This window comes from Thrips palmi, unplaced genomic scaffold (assembly GCF_012932325.1).
Source record: "Thrips palmi isolate BJ-2018 unplaced genomic scaffold, TpBJ-2018v1 HiC_scaffold_10, whole genome shotgun sequence".
NCBI lineage: Eukaryota > Metazoa > Arthropoda > Insecta > Thysanoptera > Thripidae > Thrips > Thrips palmi.
In genome coordinates this window covers 15,755,795-15,768,060 of record NW_023144621.1, presented here as the reverse complement: position 1 = coordinate 15,768,060, position 12,266 = coordinate 15,755,795, and the positions used below count along the sequence as shown (strand labels likewise).

General features: G+C 45.8%; 1 protein-coding gene across 2 annotated transcripts; it reads left to right on the top strand.

Moving 5' to 3' along the window:
- The first annotated feature begins 366 nt into the window (after positions 1 to 366).
- Positions 367 to 12,258, top strand: LOC117645361 (influenza virus NS1A-binding protein homolog). Of its 2 annotated transcripts, none has more exons than XM_034385507.1 (14): positions 367 to 642; positions 4,025 to 4,116; positions 4,267 to 4,460; positions 4,542 to 4,729; positions 4,816 to 5,014; positions 5,110 to 5,292; positions 5,376 to 5,504; positions 5,604 to 5,733; positions 5,810 to 6,052; positions 6,137 to 6,382; positions 8,936 to 9,061; positions 9,140 to 9,313; positions 9,398 to 9,568; positions 9,646 to 12,258. In XM_034385507.1, the coding sequence occupies exons 2-14, from the start codon at positions 4,101 to 4,103 to the stop codon at positions 9,912 to 9,914; spliced, it is 2,268 nt and encodes a 755-aa protein (XP_034241398.1). In that variant the 5' UTR covers positions 367 to 642; positions 4,025 to 4,100; the 3' UTR covers positions 9,915 to 12,258. The 2 variants fall into 2 exon arrangements, with proteins under 2 accessions (XP_034241398.1, XP_034241406.1); XM_034385515.1 differs by lacking the exon at positions 367 to 642 and adding an exon at positions 3,395 to 3,565.
- The last annotated feature ends 8 nt before the right edge of the window (positions 12,259 to 12,266 follow it).

Sequence of the window (12,266 nt, the reverse complement as noted above, 5' to 3'; positions counted from 1 at the left end):
CGCCGCACCGCCGCGCCACCGCGCCGCCGCTGTGCATCAGCTTGGTTCGCGAGTCCGCCACGCCCCGCCACGCCCCGCCACGCCCCGCCACGCCCCGCCCCACCGCGCCGCCACCGGCAGAGCCCTGGCGAGGAAGCGACGCGGACGGGACGGCCGGGACGGGCTGGTTGGTTTACTTCAGTTGTCAGCGGCCCGGTCCCGGCAAAGGTTCGGCTTCGGCTTCGCTCGGCAAGCTCGGCGCCTCTCTCTGTCTCCGTCTCTCTCGGCCTCGCGGCTCGCACGCCCACGGGGCCACGCGCACGTCGCACGCCGCACGCAGGCACGGTGCCGTCGCTCGCTCGCACTATTCGCAGTCGGTCGCTGTTCACTGTTCGCACCGCGCCGCGCCACGTGGGCCCCGCACCGCACCGGACCGCACCGGATCGCGAACCGGTCACGCGTCGAGCCGGACAGCCGCACCGACTATCGGCTAGCCTTGAAGCCGCTTGGCGTCGCCGCCGTTCGCTGTTTCCTGCTGCCTCCATGCTCCAGGCCGGCCAGGCCGCGACCCTCGCCATGCCCGCGATGCACAAGCCCTCCAGTTGACCGCAGCCTCCCTCCACGCCGGCTCGCTCTCTCTCCCTCTCTGGCGTGCAGTGATGTGTGAGTGTCACGGGTTCGACTGCCGCCGGGCTCCACGTTTTTTGTCCTCGGGAGGGCAGTGGCCTTAGCGACTTGCCTATCGGTGGGGAATGTTTGGCGGATTAGCGAGGATCATCGCGGAGATTGGCGAGCACATGGCGCAGCGCGCAGCGGCACGCGCACAGGCACCGCCGGCACCAGCCCCCACGAGTACAGCCACCACCAGCACCATCCCGCACAAGCACAGCCACCGCCAGCACCATCCCCCACGAGTACAGCCACCGCCAGCACCATCCCCCACGAGTGCAGGCACCGCCAACCTTCCCAACAGAGCCCCGAATAGCCAGCCAGTGCACAGCAGGCTCATTCTGTCGCTCTGTCTCTCTCGCTCTCGAGGGACGGCCCGTGGGGGTGCGAGAGAGACAGCGAAGAAACACTGCGGCATGCAGCCTCCTCGTTTGAATGGCGTGCTCCAGCAGGCCGACTGGCAGCCTTGCGTAACCGTGGTGGCCGAGCCAGCGGAGCGCCGCGTCCACCAAATCCTCACCTGCGAGCGCGCTGTCTCTCTCGCACCCCTTGCGGCCTGCGGGTACCTGCGGCACGCCCCGTGAGTGCGAGAGAGACAGAGCGGCACCCACGCGCCGCGCTTATCTCGACCGCGGCATCGAGACAACGTCGGCAACATCAGCTGACAGCAGCGACTGTACAGACGCGAAGACGCCGTGCGTGGCCGCCGTCTGCTGCTTGCCTGGACTGTCCTCTTGTCCTTTTCGGCCCTTTCGGGACTCGAACCATGGTCCTGCTCTGCTCGGACGCAACGGGGAGTCGGGGGAAGCACCCCGGCGGTCGCCCCGACCCACCCGCCCTGCCCCCGCCGCTGTGAAGTATGAGAAACTCGTCGGCCCCCACCCCCAGTCCCCCAGGGGCGTGCCCAGGGCATGCCGGTGCTCGTAAAAGTGTGCGGGTAATGACCACCGGGTTGGCTCCTAAACAGCGTCGGGGTTTTACTCGGATTCGGGGACCTTTCTCACTGCCTTACGTAACCACAACACGCAGTAGTGACCTTCAACGTCACTTACTCCTTTTGGAAAAAAGTATTTCAACAAAAATAAATAAAATTAAGTTATGACTGTTCGGCAAACGTAAATCCAGGGTTGTTTTTGGAACACCACGGGCGAAGTCGCGAAGCTGATTTGGCAGTGTAGCTTCCATGCGGCCGCAGTCGGTGGGGTCCAGCTGCTCCAGCTGTCAGGACCAGGTCCGCTCCCCGCCTCCGCTGCCTTCCCGCCGCCGCGTCGGTCTTGGCGGGTCTTGGTCGCGTTGTGGTGACGTACGTCCGTACGTCGGAAGGCGCGGGGCGCGTCGCGAAGCACGAAGCGCGAAGCACGAAGCGCGAAGCACGAAGCCAGGACGACGTGATGACGCCGTGTCAACGACCAGCGAACATCGCTCTGTCTCCGTCGCACTCCCGGGGCGTCGCGTAGGGGCGCGAGAGAGGCGGGAGCTACTTCGAGCCCAGAATCGGCGCGTCGCTACTCCGCGAAATAGCGACTCTCCGCGTTGAGCTTTCTGCGCAGTCTCGCGGCGAGGGGTATCGACAGAGACACTGTAGCCGAGGGAAGTGTTGTTGTTTTCGGCTCGGGTTCGACCGGTGCCCCGGTGCCTCGCGGAGGGGGAACGTGGTGGCCATGCCGCCCATGCCGAGGCGAAAGGTGAGCGAACGCCGAGTGGAAGATCAAACGAAAACGCCCCTCTCTCTCATCTTCTTCGCGAAAAGTACAGTCGCGCGACAAAAACAGGATTCTCCCCTTTATTTTTCACGGGACGGAACCGGACAGCACGCGAAAACCCGAAACCGCCGTCGTCGACGCGCGTTGACGCGAGCAAAGCCAAGCTAAGCCGGCACGGCGGCACGGCTGCTGTTTGGCATGCCCTTTGTATGTGTTGGTGTGTACGTGTGTGGACAGTCATTCGGATAGCGAGGAGTGACCTTGAGGCCCCCTCCTCCCCTCCCACTTCTGTATACGGAGTGTGCATGTGGGCCTGGCCCCTGGCCCCTCTGGCCCCTCTGGCCCTCCTGGCCCCCCTGGCCCCGCTGGCCCCCCTGGCCCCTGGCCCCCCTGGCCCCGCGGTGTGGGGGATCGAAACATTTAAAGAGCCGCCTGGCCCTGACGACCCGTGAATCATTTCATTCTCTTTCCTTTTCTTTCTCCTTTCTCATTCATTTCACGTCGGGTTGCAGACCGCTGCCGATATACTCGCAGATAAAGCCCCGACGTTTCCGCGTCCCGATAAGGGTGCAGCCGGCTGATGGCCGCGGGCTGGCGCCGCTGGCGGGCCCTTCTCGTGCGGAATCGGCGGTCGGGGGGTGCCGGCCGGGGTGCCGGGGTGCCGCGGGTCGGGGACTTCCCTGCGTTAGAAATAGGGTCCGTTCTCTGCGCGGCCGGCCCGGCCCACCCAGGCCAGGACCCAGAGCAACGCACAACATCCGCCACTACTCAAACGAGCGACCGGAAGCTCCCGGCTGGCGCCTTTCACTGCCAACCCTCGAACATTGAAACGGACGTTGTTCTGTGGCAGTGTACCGGTACACTCTTGTCCCGCTGGTACGCTTCAAGCCGAGGACTCTGTCTCCGACCGACGCAAGCGAAGGCCCCTTTTCCTCTTCGTTTCCGCCCTCATTGTTGCTCATGTTTCCCCGGCGGTAGGTCCGGTAGGTTGGCACCGCTGGTTGTTTTGATTTTCGCGCGCCCACTTGCCGGCGAATCAAATCGAACTTGAAGGAACAGGCTCGTGCGTGTCCATGAACGCTGTCCATGTTGTTTTCCTTTGCTTTCCGTTTGCCGATGTTTCCATTGCGTAATGCCCAGGCTCCGCTCCGCGTCGCCTCCAACCGCTGAATGGTCTTCGTCGACGCGGACCGCAGCAGTTGTGGTGGTTGATGGTCGGTGCTCCATTTTGCATTGTGCAGAAAACAAGCCTCACCTGCGAATGTTTACATTCTCAGAGCTGCTTGTTGGGGTTTTTAATTTTGTCTTTTCGACCAGTGAGCGCCACTTTTACCTACCTGGTGTATTTCATTTTTCATTCCTGGTTTTTAAAATGAACCAACTTGATTCCACTCATCTATGACAGTGAAAATGCTACTGGCTGAAGGGTTAGAGGATTGGTTGTGACAGTATACTTCACATCTCTAGATGAAACAGGTCTATAGTAGGTTTTAGAAGACCTTAGTTCTGGATGTACCATTGTGAATGTTCCATTCTGTGTCTGCCCTATGCCGGTTCATTACCAAACATAGTGTGCCTGATGTACCTTGGCTCTCTTCCTAAGCGTTGAATGCATTGTAGTGAATTTGTATTTATTGATTTGCTCACTCATGCGAACGCTTTTGCTTTGATAGGTTGATTCCTGGAGTAGAGCGCTTAGCGTTGTGACGCCCTGATCTCATATACGAGCCGCATCGATCTCTCTTCAAAATGCGTACTCAAGCAGGTTAGTGAATGTAGTTACTGTCATTAAATATCAATGTGTGATGTTTTTCCACATGGAGGTGGTATGGTGTTATGCATATGCTCTTATGTAACAGTTGGTCTAAGCTTATTGGTTCTTATGTAACTTATGTAATGGTTTTATCTGTTGCAGAAGCCCCCCTTGCCATTACGTCCAACGGGAAACCTCCCATAATGCTGGGTGGCGTTCTCGGGGAAGATGAAGAGGCGCAGGATGCCTCTTTCTCTGGGCCTCTTTTGTTTGACGACGGTGACCATCACTGTCGGACACTTCAAGCCCTCAACATGATGCGCAAGAACAGGCATTTCTGTGATGTCATACTTCATGTTAGTTTTGTTCTTCCATCCTATTAGTTTTCTGTAATTTAGGCTTACTATTTTACCAATGTGAATAAATATGTACAACAGGTTGGCAACACAGAACTGCACGCTCATCGGGCTGTTCTTGCGAGCGCCAGTCCATACCTCTTTGAAATGTTTTCTTCAGAAGAGGAAGCCAAAACCAATGCCAGAGAAACTGTCATCACATACAAGCTGAATGGTGGATTTGAAAGGTCTGCCATTGAAAAACTTGTTGACTATGCTTACACAGCCAAGTGAGTTATCAACATTTTTCCACTCCCATAGCCCAACTTTTATTCTTTTGTCAAATTAATTATTATTATTACTATTATTTGCTCAGGCTGTATGCTGAGCCGCGGCAGGTGAAGGGCATTTATTTGGCAGCTTCTCACTTGAAGATGGAGTCGGTTGTTCAGGAATGTGCCCGCCACCTCATGGAGAACTTGCACGTTGATACTTGCATTGACACCCGATCCTTACCTGGAATCACTCGTCAGAAGAGCTTAGTCTCTCAAGTTGATGCATTCATTGCAGAGAAGGTGAGACATAAGTCTTAAGTCCCCTTTTCTATATTTTTTGTTTTTTGTAATACATATTTGTTGCATCTGAGACTGATTGTTCTTTCTGTTTACAGTTTGAAGCCGTGAGACAGACTGCAGCATTTTTGGCTTTGACTTGTCTACGTGTTGAGCTGCTCAGCCAGACTCGTCAGGAAATGTCCCTGGTTGGAGGAGATTCAGTTTGCCAACTGGTTTTGGAGTGGTTGAGGAAACAGTGTGATGCTGAGACGGTGGACATAGATGATCTTGCTGAGAAGGTATTTTAGTTAGCATTGTTTGAGATACAGTTATCTTAAAAATAATTCTCTTTCAAATTTTTTTTCTTTCTTTTCAATTTTAGAACCATATGTTGTATCTGGCTCTGGACAACTCTCTCCAGGATTGTTCTGATCTTCCTAGTGGGGATTCCAATGACACTGAGATGGTGCAAGACTACAAGAAGTTGAGCAAAAAAATAACATCATCCAAGGTACTTTCAGTGGGATTTGGGACTTCGAAGACAATAATTTTCTGGATTTGTGAGTGCCTTAGTAACCTCTAATTTTATTATTATTATTAATTTTTTTAGAATAACCGTCGGAAGGCACCTCTTCAGCCTGCCAAGCCAAGAGTTCTCTTTCTAGCTCGAGATATTGGAGAACAGCTTGAAATTGATGAGCAATCTGACAGCATTCTCATTGCATCTTGCAAAGTTTCTGGTGAGTAAATTTACAAATAAACTTAAGTTTTTTTTTTCATTTTTGACCATTTAATAATAGTTACTGTGGTTTTCAGACTCTTCATTCCAAGCGTTGGTGACATTTGGGTCCCGTTTGGTGTCCATGTCTGTAACCTTACGTCTTAACCAGCCAACTGCAACCACTCCGTCTCCTATTGCCACTACCCCAGTTTCTAACAGCAGAGCAGAAAGTCAAGAGAAGGAACAGCAACCTGATATGTATTGCGTCATGGCTCACATGAGTTCCATGAAGTGCTCAAGCGGATGCGCCAACTTAAATGAGCAGCTGCTTGTTTGTGGTAAGTAACTGAAAAATGATAAATGGTGACATCCACTTTATGTGCCTGTTGTGAATTTTATTTCATAAATTATTATTATTACAGGTGGTTATGACCGAGTGGAATGCCTGAAGAGTGTGGAAGCCTACGATCCGGAGTGGAACATCTGGGCCTCAGTGGCACCCATGCGGGAAGCTCGAGGTCGCTTCAACATCGCAGTTGTTCGCGGTGAAGTTTATGCTGTGGGCGGCAGCAACGGTACAACCGAGCTGGACACTGTTGAGAAGTACAATCAAGAAACTCAGAAGTGGACTAAGGTGGCTTCTCTTCCGTTAGCTCGGTCCCACACAGGCAAGTTATTGAGGAAACAAAGTATCAAATCAATTTTTTTTTCATCCCTTAACAATCTTTGGTTGTTGCCTTTTCAACAATGATCTTCATATTATAAATAAAATCTTCAATCTCTTTCATTAGTTTTTGCTACATTTTACTGTCAAACTATCTAAATTTTTAATATTTTTTGGCAACTTTGCATTTAAGATGTTTAAGATGTTAAGATTCTTCTCTAAAAAATTCAAATTGTATTAGGCAACTTCCAGTCTTTCTATTTCAATCCTTTAAAAAATCCTTATCTTGGTAAGCTTTTACTGGTATTACTGTCTTGACCACAATGCTGAGCCACTTATTACAATGGTGTTTTCCATATTTAAAATCAAGTTCAAAATTTTTAATTTGCATCCTACTTTCCTGTCCAAATTAAAACAGTGACTACCAGTGTTTTAAAAAATCACTTTTCCAAACAATTTTTGTTGTTGTTCATTGTAGTTATGAAATACCATGTACTGACTGGGTCAGCTTGAAGTGGCAAGTGCTGCTAATGATTAGTGCTTGCTTAAGTAGTTGTATTCAGGAGCATTTTCCATAAATTGCAGTCTTATCAAATGTATCATTGCAAGGCTCAGCTTGAAAGTGGGAACAACAGAGCAATTCCCAATTCATTTTTCAACCGACCTTTCTCACTTCTATTTTTGAAAGCAGAATTGCTGCAGTTTGATTTAAGAAATATTAACTTTATAGCACTTTTTTCTTCTTCTGTTAGTCATTTTCTACATTGCACTATTTTTGAGACTGACAGTTTTCTTTTCTTTCCTTTCCCATAACTAGTGTGATTTGCTATCTGTCCAAAATGTTGAAGTGCTCATTTTCATGAGTAATATTGCTCAGGTATTTGACAGCACATTCAAGTAGCACCTTCTATATGATCTTCTTAACATCTCCTCTTTGAAACTTAAATTTAAATCTTGAGTAATGCAGCATTTCTTCTTAAACCATTGATCTAAGTAACAGTCTTCACCACACTGAATTGGGCAAAATGCATGTTGTGAGGGAATACAAAGCTCTTGGGAGGAGGGACAAGGGAGATGCATTCTGCATCCGTATGTTTATATTTTCTGTTTGCAGACTTTTAAGGCCTGTGGGCTCATCTGTGGTGAGTTCTTTATGAAGTTCTTTTGATTTCACTCATGCAGCTCACTGAGTAGGTGGGAGTCTAAACGTGCCAGCTGACCATGAGAAGTTTTGCCTCTTGAGCTCCAATATTAATTTATTTTTGTCTTTTTGTTTTTGTCCCCTTTTTAAAATTTGTTTTTGTTCTCTGAACAGAATTAGCCTCAAAATACTGTTTGTGAAATTCATGTTGATTCAGTTACTGGTCGTTTGGTATTTGCTCGTGACACCCTGACCTTTTCCTGAAATTAAAACAATTGTCTGTTGGTTTACTTTGCAGCTTTGTTATGTTACGGAGTCTCAGAAGAAAGAAGACTTTTAGCATCCCCGGCATTGTGTGCAGGAGGATAGCACCCATTGGACCCATTGCTAGCTCTCATGAAATCTTTTCTGATTGGCGTTCACTTGAAATCTTGCTAGTACCTTGTGTTTGATATGCTGAATGCCATATGCTTCTTTTAAGTGAGGTGGGCATCAGATATGACTGGTATAACAAACCTGCTTGGGCCCAATGCACTCTCATTTATCTAGCCATCATTTCGGGGTGGGCTGGGAGTAAAACTGTCGCATCTCTAGGTAAAATTTAGCTACTTTTTTGCAAACTGCTACTCTGGTGCATTTTGCAAATGTGGTTTAGCACATAGGTGAGCGAAGAGGCTGTTTTGTCATAAGTAAATTTGAATTGGTTTGGGTGGTCCACTAAGTGTATGGCATTCTTGGAGCATGACAGAAAAGCAAAACACTGTGAGAAGCAAGGGAAACGCTAACAGGAGCACTGCAAGTTGTGAACTACAAGAGAGAGCTCATCATGATTTATTTAGCATTTTGTGACTATTCGGTGAGTAAGCTCCAATTTTCGTTACACTGATACATGACATAGGGTGGGTTCATGAAAAGGGAAATGCTCCTGATGGTGTGATTGGTGCAAGTGCATGAAAGCTCATGATAGTTCATGCCTCTGTTTGTGTGTTGTACCGTTAAAGAGGCATGGGCTTCATAGGCAGCGCCTGTGGTAATTTTTTTGTAATTGTAAAGTGCAGGAGACCTGATCTTTTGCGGTTTCTCTTTCACCGTGGAGTAAGTACGTCATGCAGACCTTGTTGTGACAAGGTGTTGCATGCTGGATGACTTTCTTACGCCTTCAATAGTCAAATTGTTTTCAGTGGAAACCTGAAGATCTAGTGTCTCGACCACATTTCTTTCATAAGGTTTTTTCTTCATTTTAACAGCAAGAAGTTCTAATAGGATTTCCATCTCCATAAATGATGGGTGGTCTTAAGGCATTATATCCTTTTTTCCAAATAGATGCACTTCTACCATGATTTCTGCTCTAATGGGGTAGTGGAGGACTCTATTGTTCTTACAGTGAGCCAGTATTACAATGTGAATTTCTTTCAGGTGTGTGCAACTTGGATGATAAGATCTACTGCATCGGTGGCTGGAATGGACAAGTTGGCATTCGTCAGTGCGACGTTCTGGACCCAGATGTAGGGAAGTGGATAAGCATTGCACCTCTCCATACAGGTATGCACAAACTCCCATCATCTGTCATTTGTTTATAAGACTTGAATTTAAATTTTTCTCTGTATTCATTTCTTTTAGGACGTTACCAAGCTGGAGTTTGTGCAATGAAAGGCCAAGTTTATGCTGTTGGTGGTTGTGATGCTTGGAACTGCCTTAACTCTGTAGAAGTGTATGACCCAGAAACTGATGAGTGGAACTTCGCCAATGAATTGATCACTGCTCGCCGAGGTTGCGGTGTTGCCTACTTCAAAGGTTTGTGTTATCATCAGAGCGGCAAATTTGTTTTCATGGTTTGGCTTTTTTCATTTTAGCTGATTCACTGTTTTTAATTTTTAGGAAAGCTGTATGCAGTTGGTGGATCAGATGGGACTCATGCTCTCAGCACAACAGAAATTTATGACCCAGAAACTAAAGCTTGGACCCCCGGTCCAAACATGACAACGCCTCGAGCCAATGTTGGAGTAGCTGTAATTGGCAGTCGCTTTTATGCTGTAGGCGGATTCTCAGGTAAATAATTTTTTATCTAACTGTATGCATTGAGTATCACAAATATGTTCTAAATTTTGTTTTCGTGCCATCTGCAGGTAAAGCATTCCTGAACAGCATTGAGTACCTCGATGAAAAGACTGACGAGTGGACTACATTTATGCCAAAGGCATCATCCACTTCTTCTTCCCCATTTTCCGTCTCACCAACTCCAAGTGGCAAGACGTCCATGGATCAACATTTCAACTTTGAAGCCAAGACAAATGGAGTCAATGGACAGCCATCTGCTCTAAAACTATCTCATGTGAAAGCACAAAATGGGAGTAATGGTGATCACAACGAGGAGAAGTTAGATGGGAATGAATAATAGTAGGCTGTGTAAATGAGAGATTTATTTTCTGAGCAAGGATTGAATGTGATTAATACCAGAACTTGTCTTTGAACTAAGGCTTTAAAAAGTTGCTTTGCCATGGATGAGAACAATTTCTTTTCTTTTTTCTTATGTTTCATATAATGTTTCAATACCGTGCATCTTTATTTTGCAGTATTTTCTTGAGAATGTATTTCTAGTATATCGACTAGTTCCACTAAGTTAAGAATGGTGCATTTAGTTTTGATGTGTAAGGCAAGTTCAGCATTATGAAGAAAACAATCCTTTAGGTTCTGATCATACGTTCATCACAGTGGGAGTGTGAATTCCTTATTTGTTAATTATGTCATGTTTATTGTTAGTCGCTACTGTATTGATTATCACATCCCCCTATTTCTAAAAATCAATCCTTCCCATAAATTACCTATTGTACTATTAAATCTGACGTTTTTATTGTTGGGCAAACAAAAAACACAACTTTCCTGTGATTCTTTCCTGACTAAAAGTATCTTTTTTTCCCTCTTTGCCATATCTCCTAAAGTCTGAATGGTTTCCTTGCACTCTTTTGAGGCTTACAATTTGTATTTGTAATAATAAGCCAGCACAGGCAACTTTATCCTAAGAATTTCATTAGAGATTTTATGTAGAAGATTTTGATTTCTTGTTCTGATGGGCATGTGCTTAAGTTCCTACTTGATTTTCTTATCAGTTACAGTTTTCTTACCATTTAATTTTACTAGACCTCCTATTTATTTTACTACAATTTTTGTTTTGTTTCTCTCTATTCCCTCCTTTCCCTCTATCTCTGACCATATTCTTTAATTGTAAGATTCTTTCTTTGATACTCTTTTTATTCATACATATTTAACATTTCATAAGTAAATATACAGTAAGAACTGAGGCATGAGTGTTTGTCTAGTACCACTGTTTTTGAAGTAACTGTTATAATGATGCCTCCTGTCTTGATTAGGAATGTTGCTGGTAAAAGTAGTGCATGCTGCTAGCTTCAGTTACTAGTACATAGATTATATTACACATATATCAAGGCAAGAGAACTAATGTGTCAAAACTTTCTGAGAGTACCGAGCTGTACGTAGAGATGATTCTTATTGATTTTTCCCTTGTACGTAATGTCTTATAAGTAGACACTCCTTTCAGTGTTTTTGTTAAGTAATTGCTGGGATTTCCATTCTCTAACGTGTTCTGAGCCAAGTTGGTTACAAATCCTCCTGTGTGCAAGCTGCCAGGCCAGAATATTTCAGATGTCACCACTGTTGTAGATACTGTTACTTCATTCTTAATAATTTAGAGATTGCATTCTGATGCTAGAAATATTTGTCTTTGCAAAAGAGGTGAATTTATTGTAGTGCCATGGTTTTATCATCATAAACCTGGAATTTGTCTGTAACAGCTAGTGACCTGTGACTTACTTGTTACATGTAGTTGTAGAAACTTGCTTGTGGCTTAACCAGTGCAGGCCCGGTGGTTTCTTTGTAGTAGTTCATAAAATTCCTTTGTAGGCAGTTTGCAAGGAATTCACAAGTCATTGACAAAGAATCTCTGGAGAGTTAATAACTTTATCTATGTGAACTACAGTATTTCAGTTTTGGAATGAACTAAGTACAAATTAATATATTAAATCAGGTGCAGTGTATGGTGTGTGGCTGGCCCATTGCCTTGTTTGAGCTGGTTAATTTTTTCATACTGTTCATTGGCGTATACTTTTGCTATTTTTATATGTCAAATTTCAAAATCATGATGACTTTGGTTAGCACAAGCTAATTTCTTTTACAATTTTCCAAATGTTAAAATCACATTTGGCCAGGGAAAGGTATAAACATTTGCGTGTATCCTGTCCCAATTTTTTTAAAGAGAACATATTGCTATATTATTTTTATTGTTTTTTCTATACTTGTTTTTATTAATCATTGTTCAAAACAAGATTAATTTTATCCTCCTATACTGACAAGAAATCATGTGAAAATGATTTTTTTCAATTGGAAGGTATTGTACTAGTGTCACCATTTTGTCATCCCCGCTTAATGGTAATGACAGTGAGTTATACAATTTTACGTTTATAACGCACTTAAACTTTGACAGGGTATTAAAGCTGCTGGGGCTTAAATTCAAGACAACAGTAAATGGTCCATTTTTATTTATAAGTGTATGTGTATGTGAGATTTCTTTTGTGTGTCTGTGCAATATGTCTGAAAATCTGTAATGTATTGAAAGATACCACTGTAAGTTGGCTTTTCTTCGTATCCAAACTAGCATTTCAGAAGCTCTCCGAGCCAGCATAATGAAAAATCTGAATAAATGGTTCAAATATCTGTCTTGCCTACATGAGTC

Coding starts and splice junctions, on each gene's coding strand:
- LOC117645361 (XM_034385507.1), top strand. Junction 5,293..5,375: donor TAGATGATCTTGCTGAGAAG/GTATTTTAGTTA, acceptor TTTCAATTTTAG/AACCATATGTTGTATCTGGC. Junction 9,569..9,645: donor TGCTGTAGGCGGATTCTCAG/GTAAATAATTTT, acceptor TGCCATCTGCAG/GTAAAGCATTCCTGAACAGC.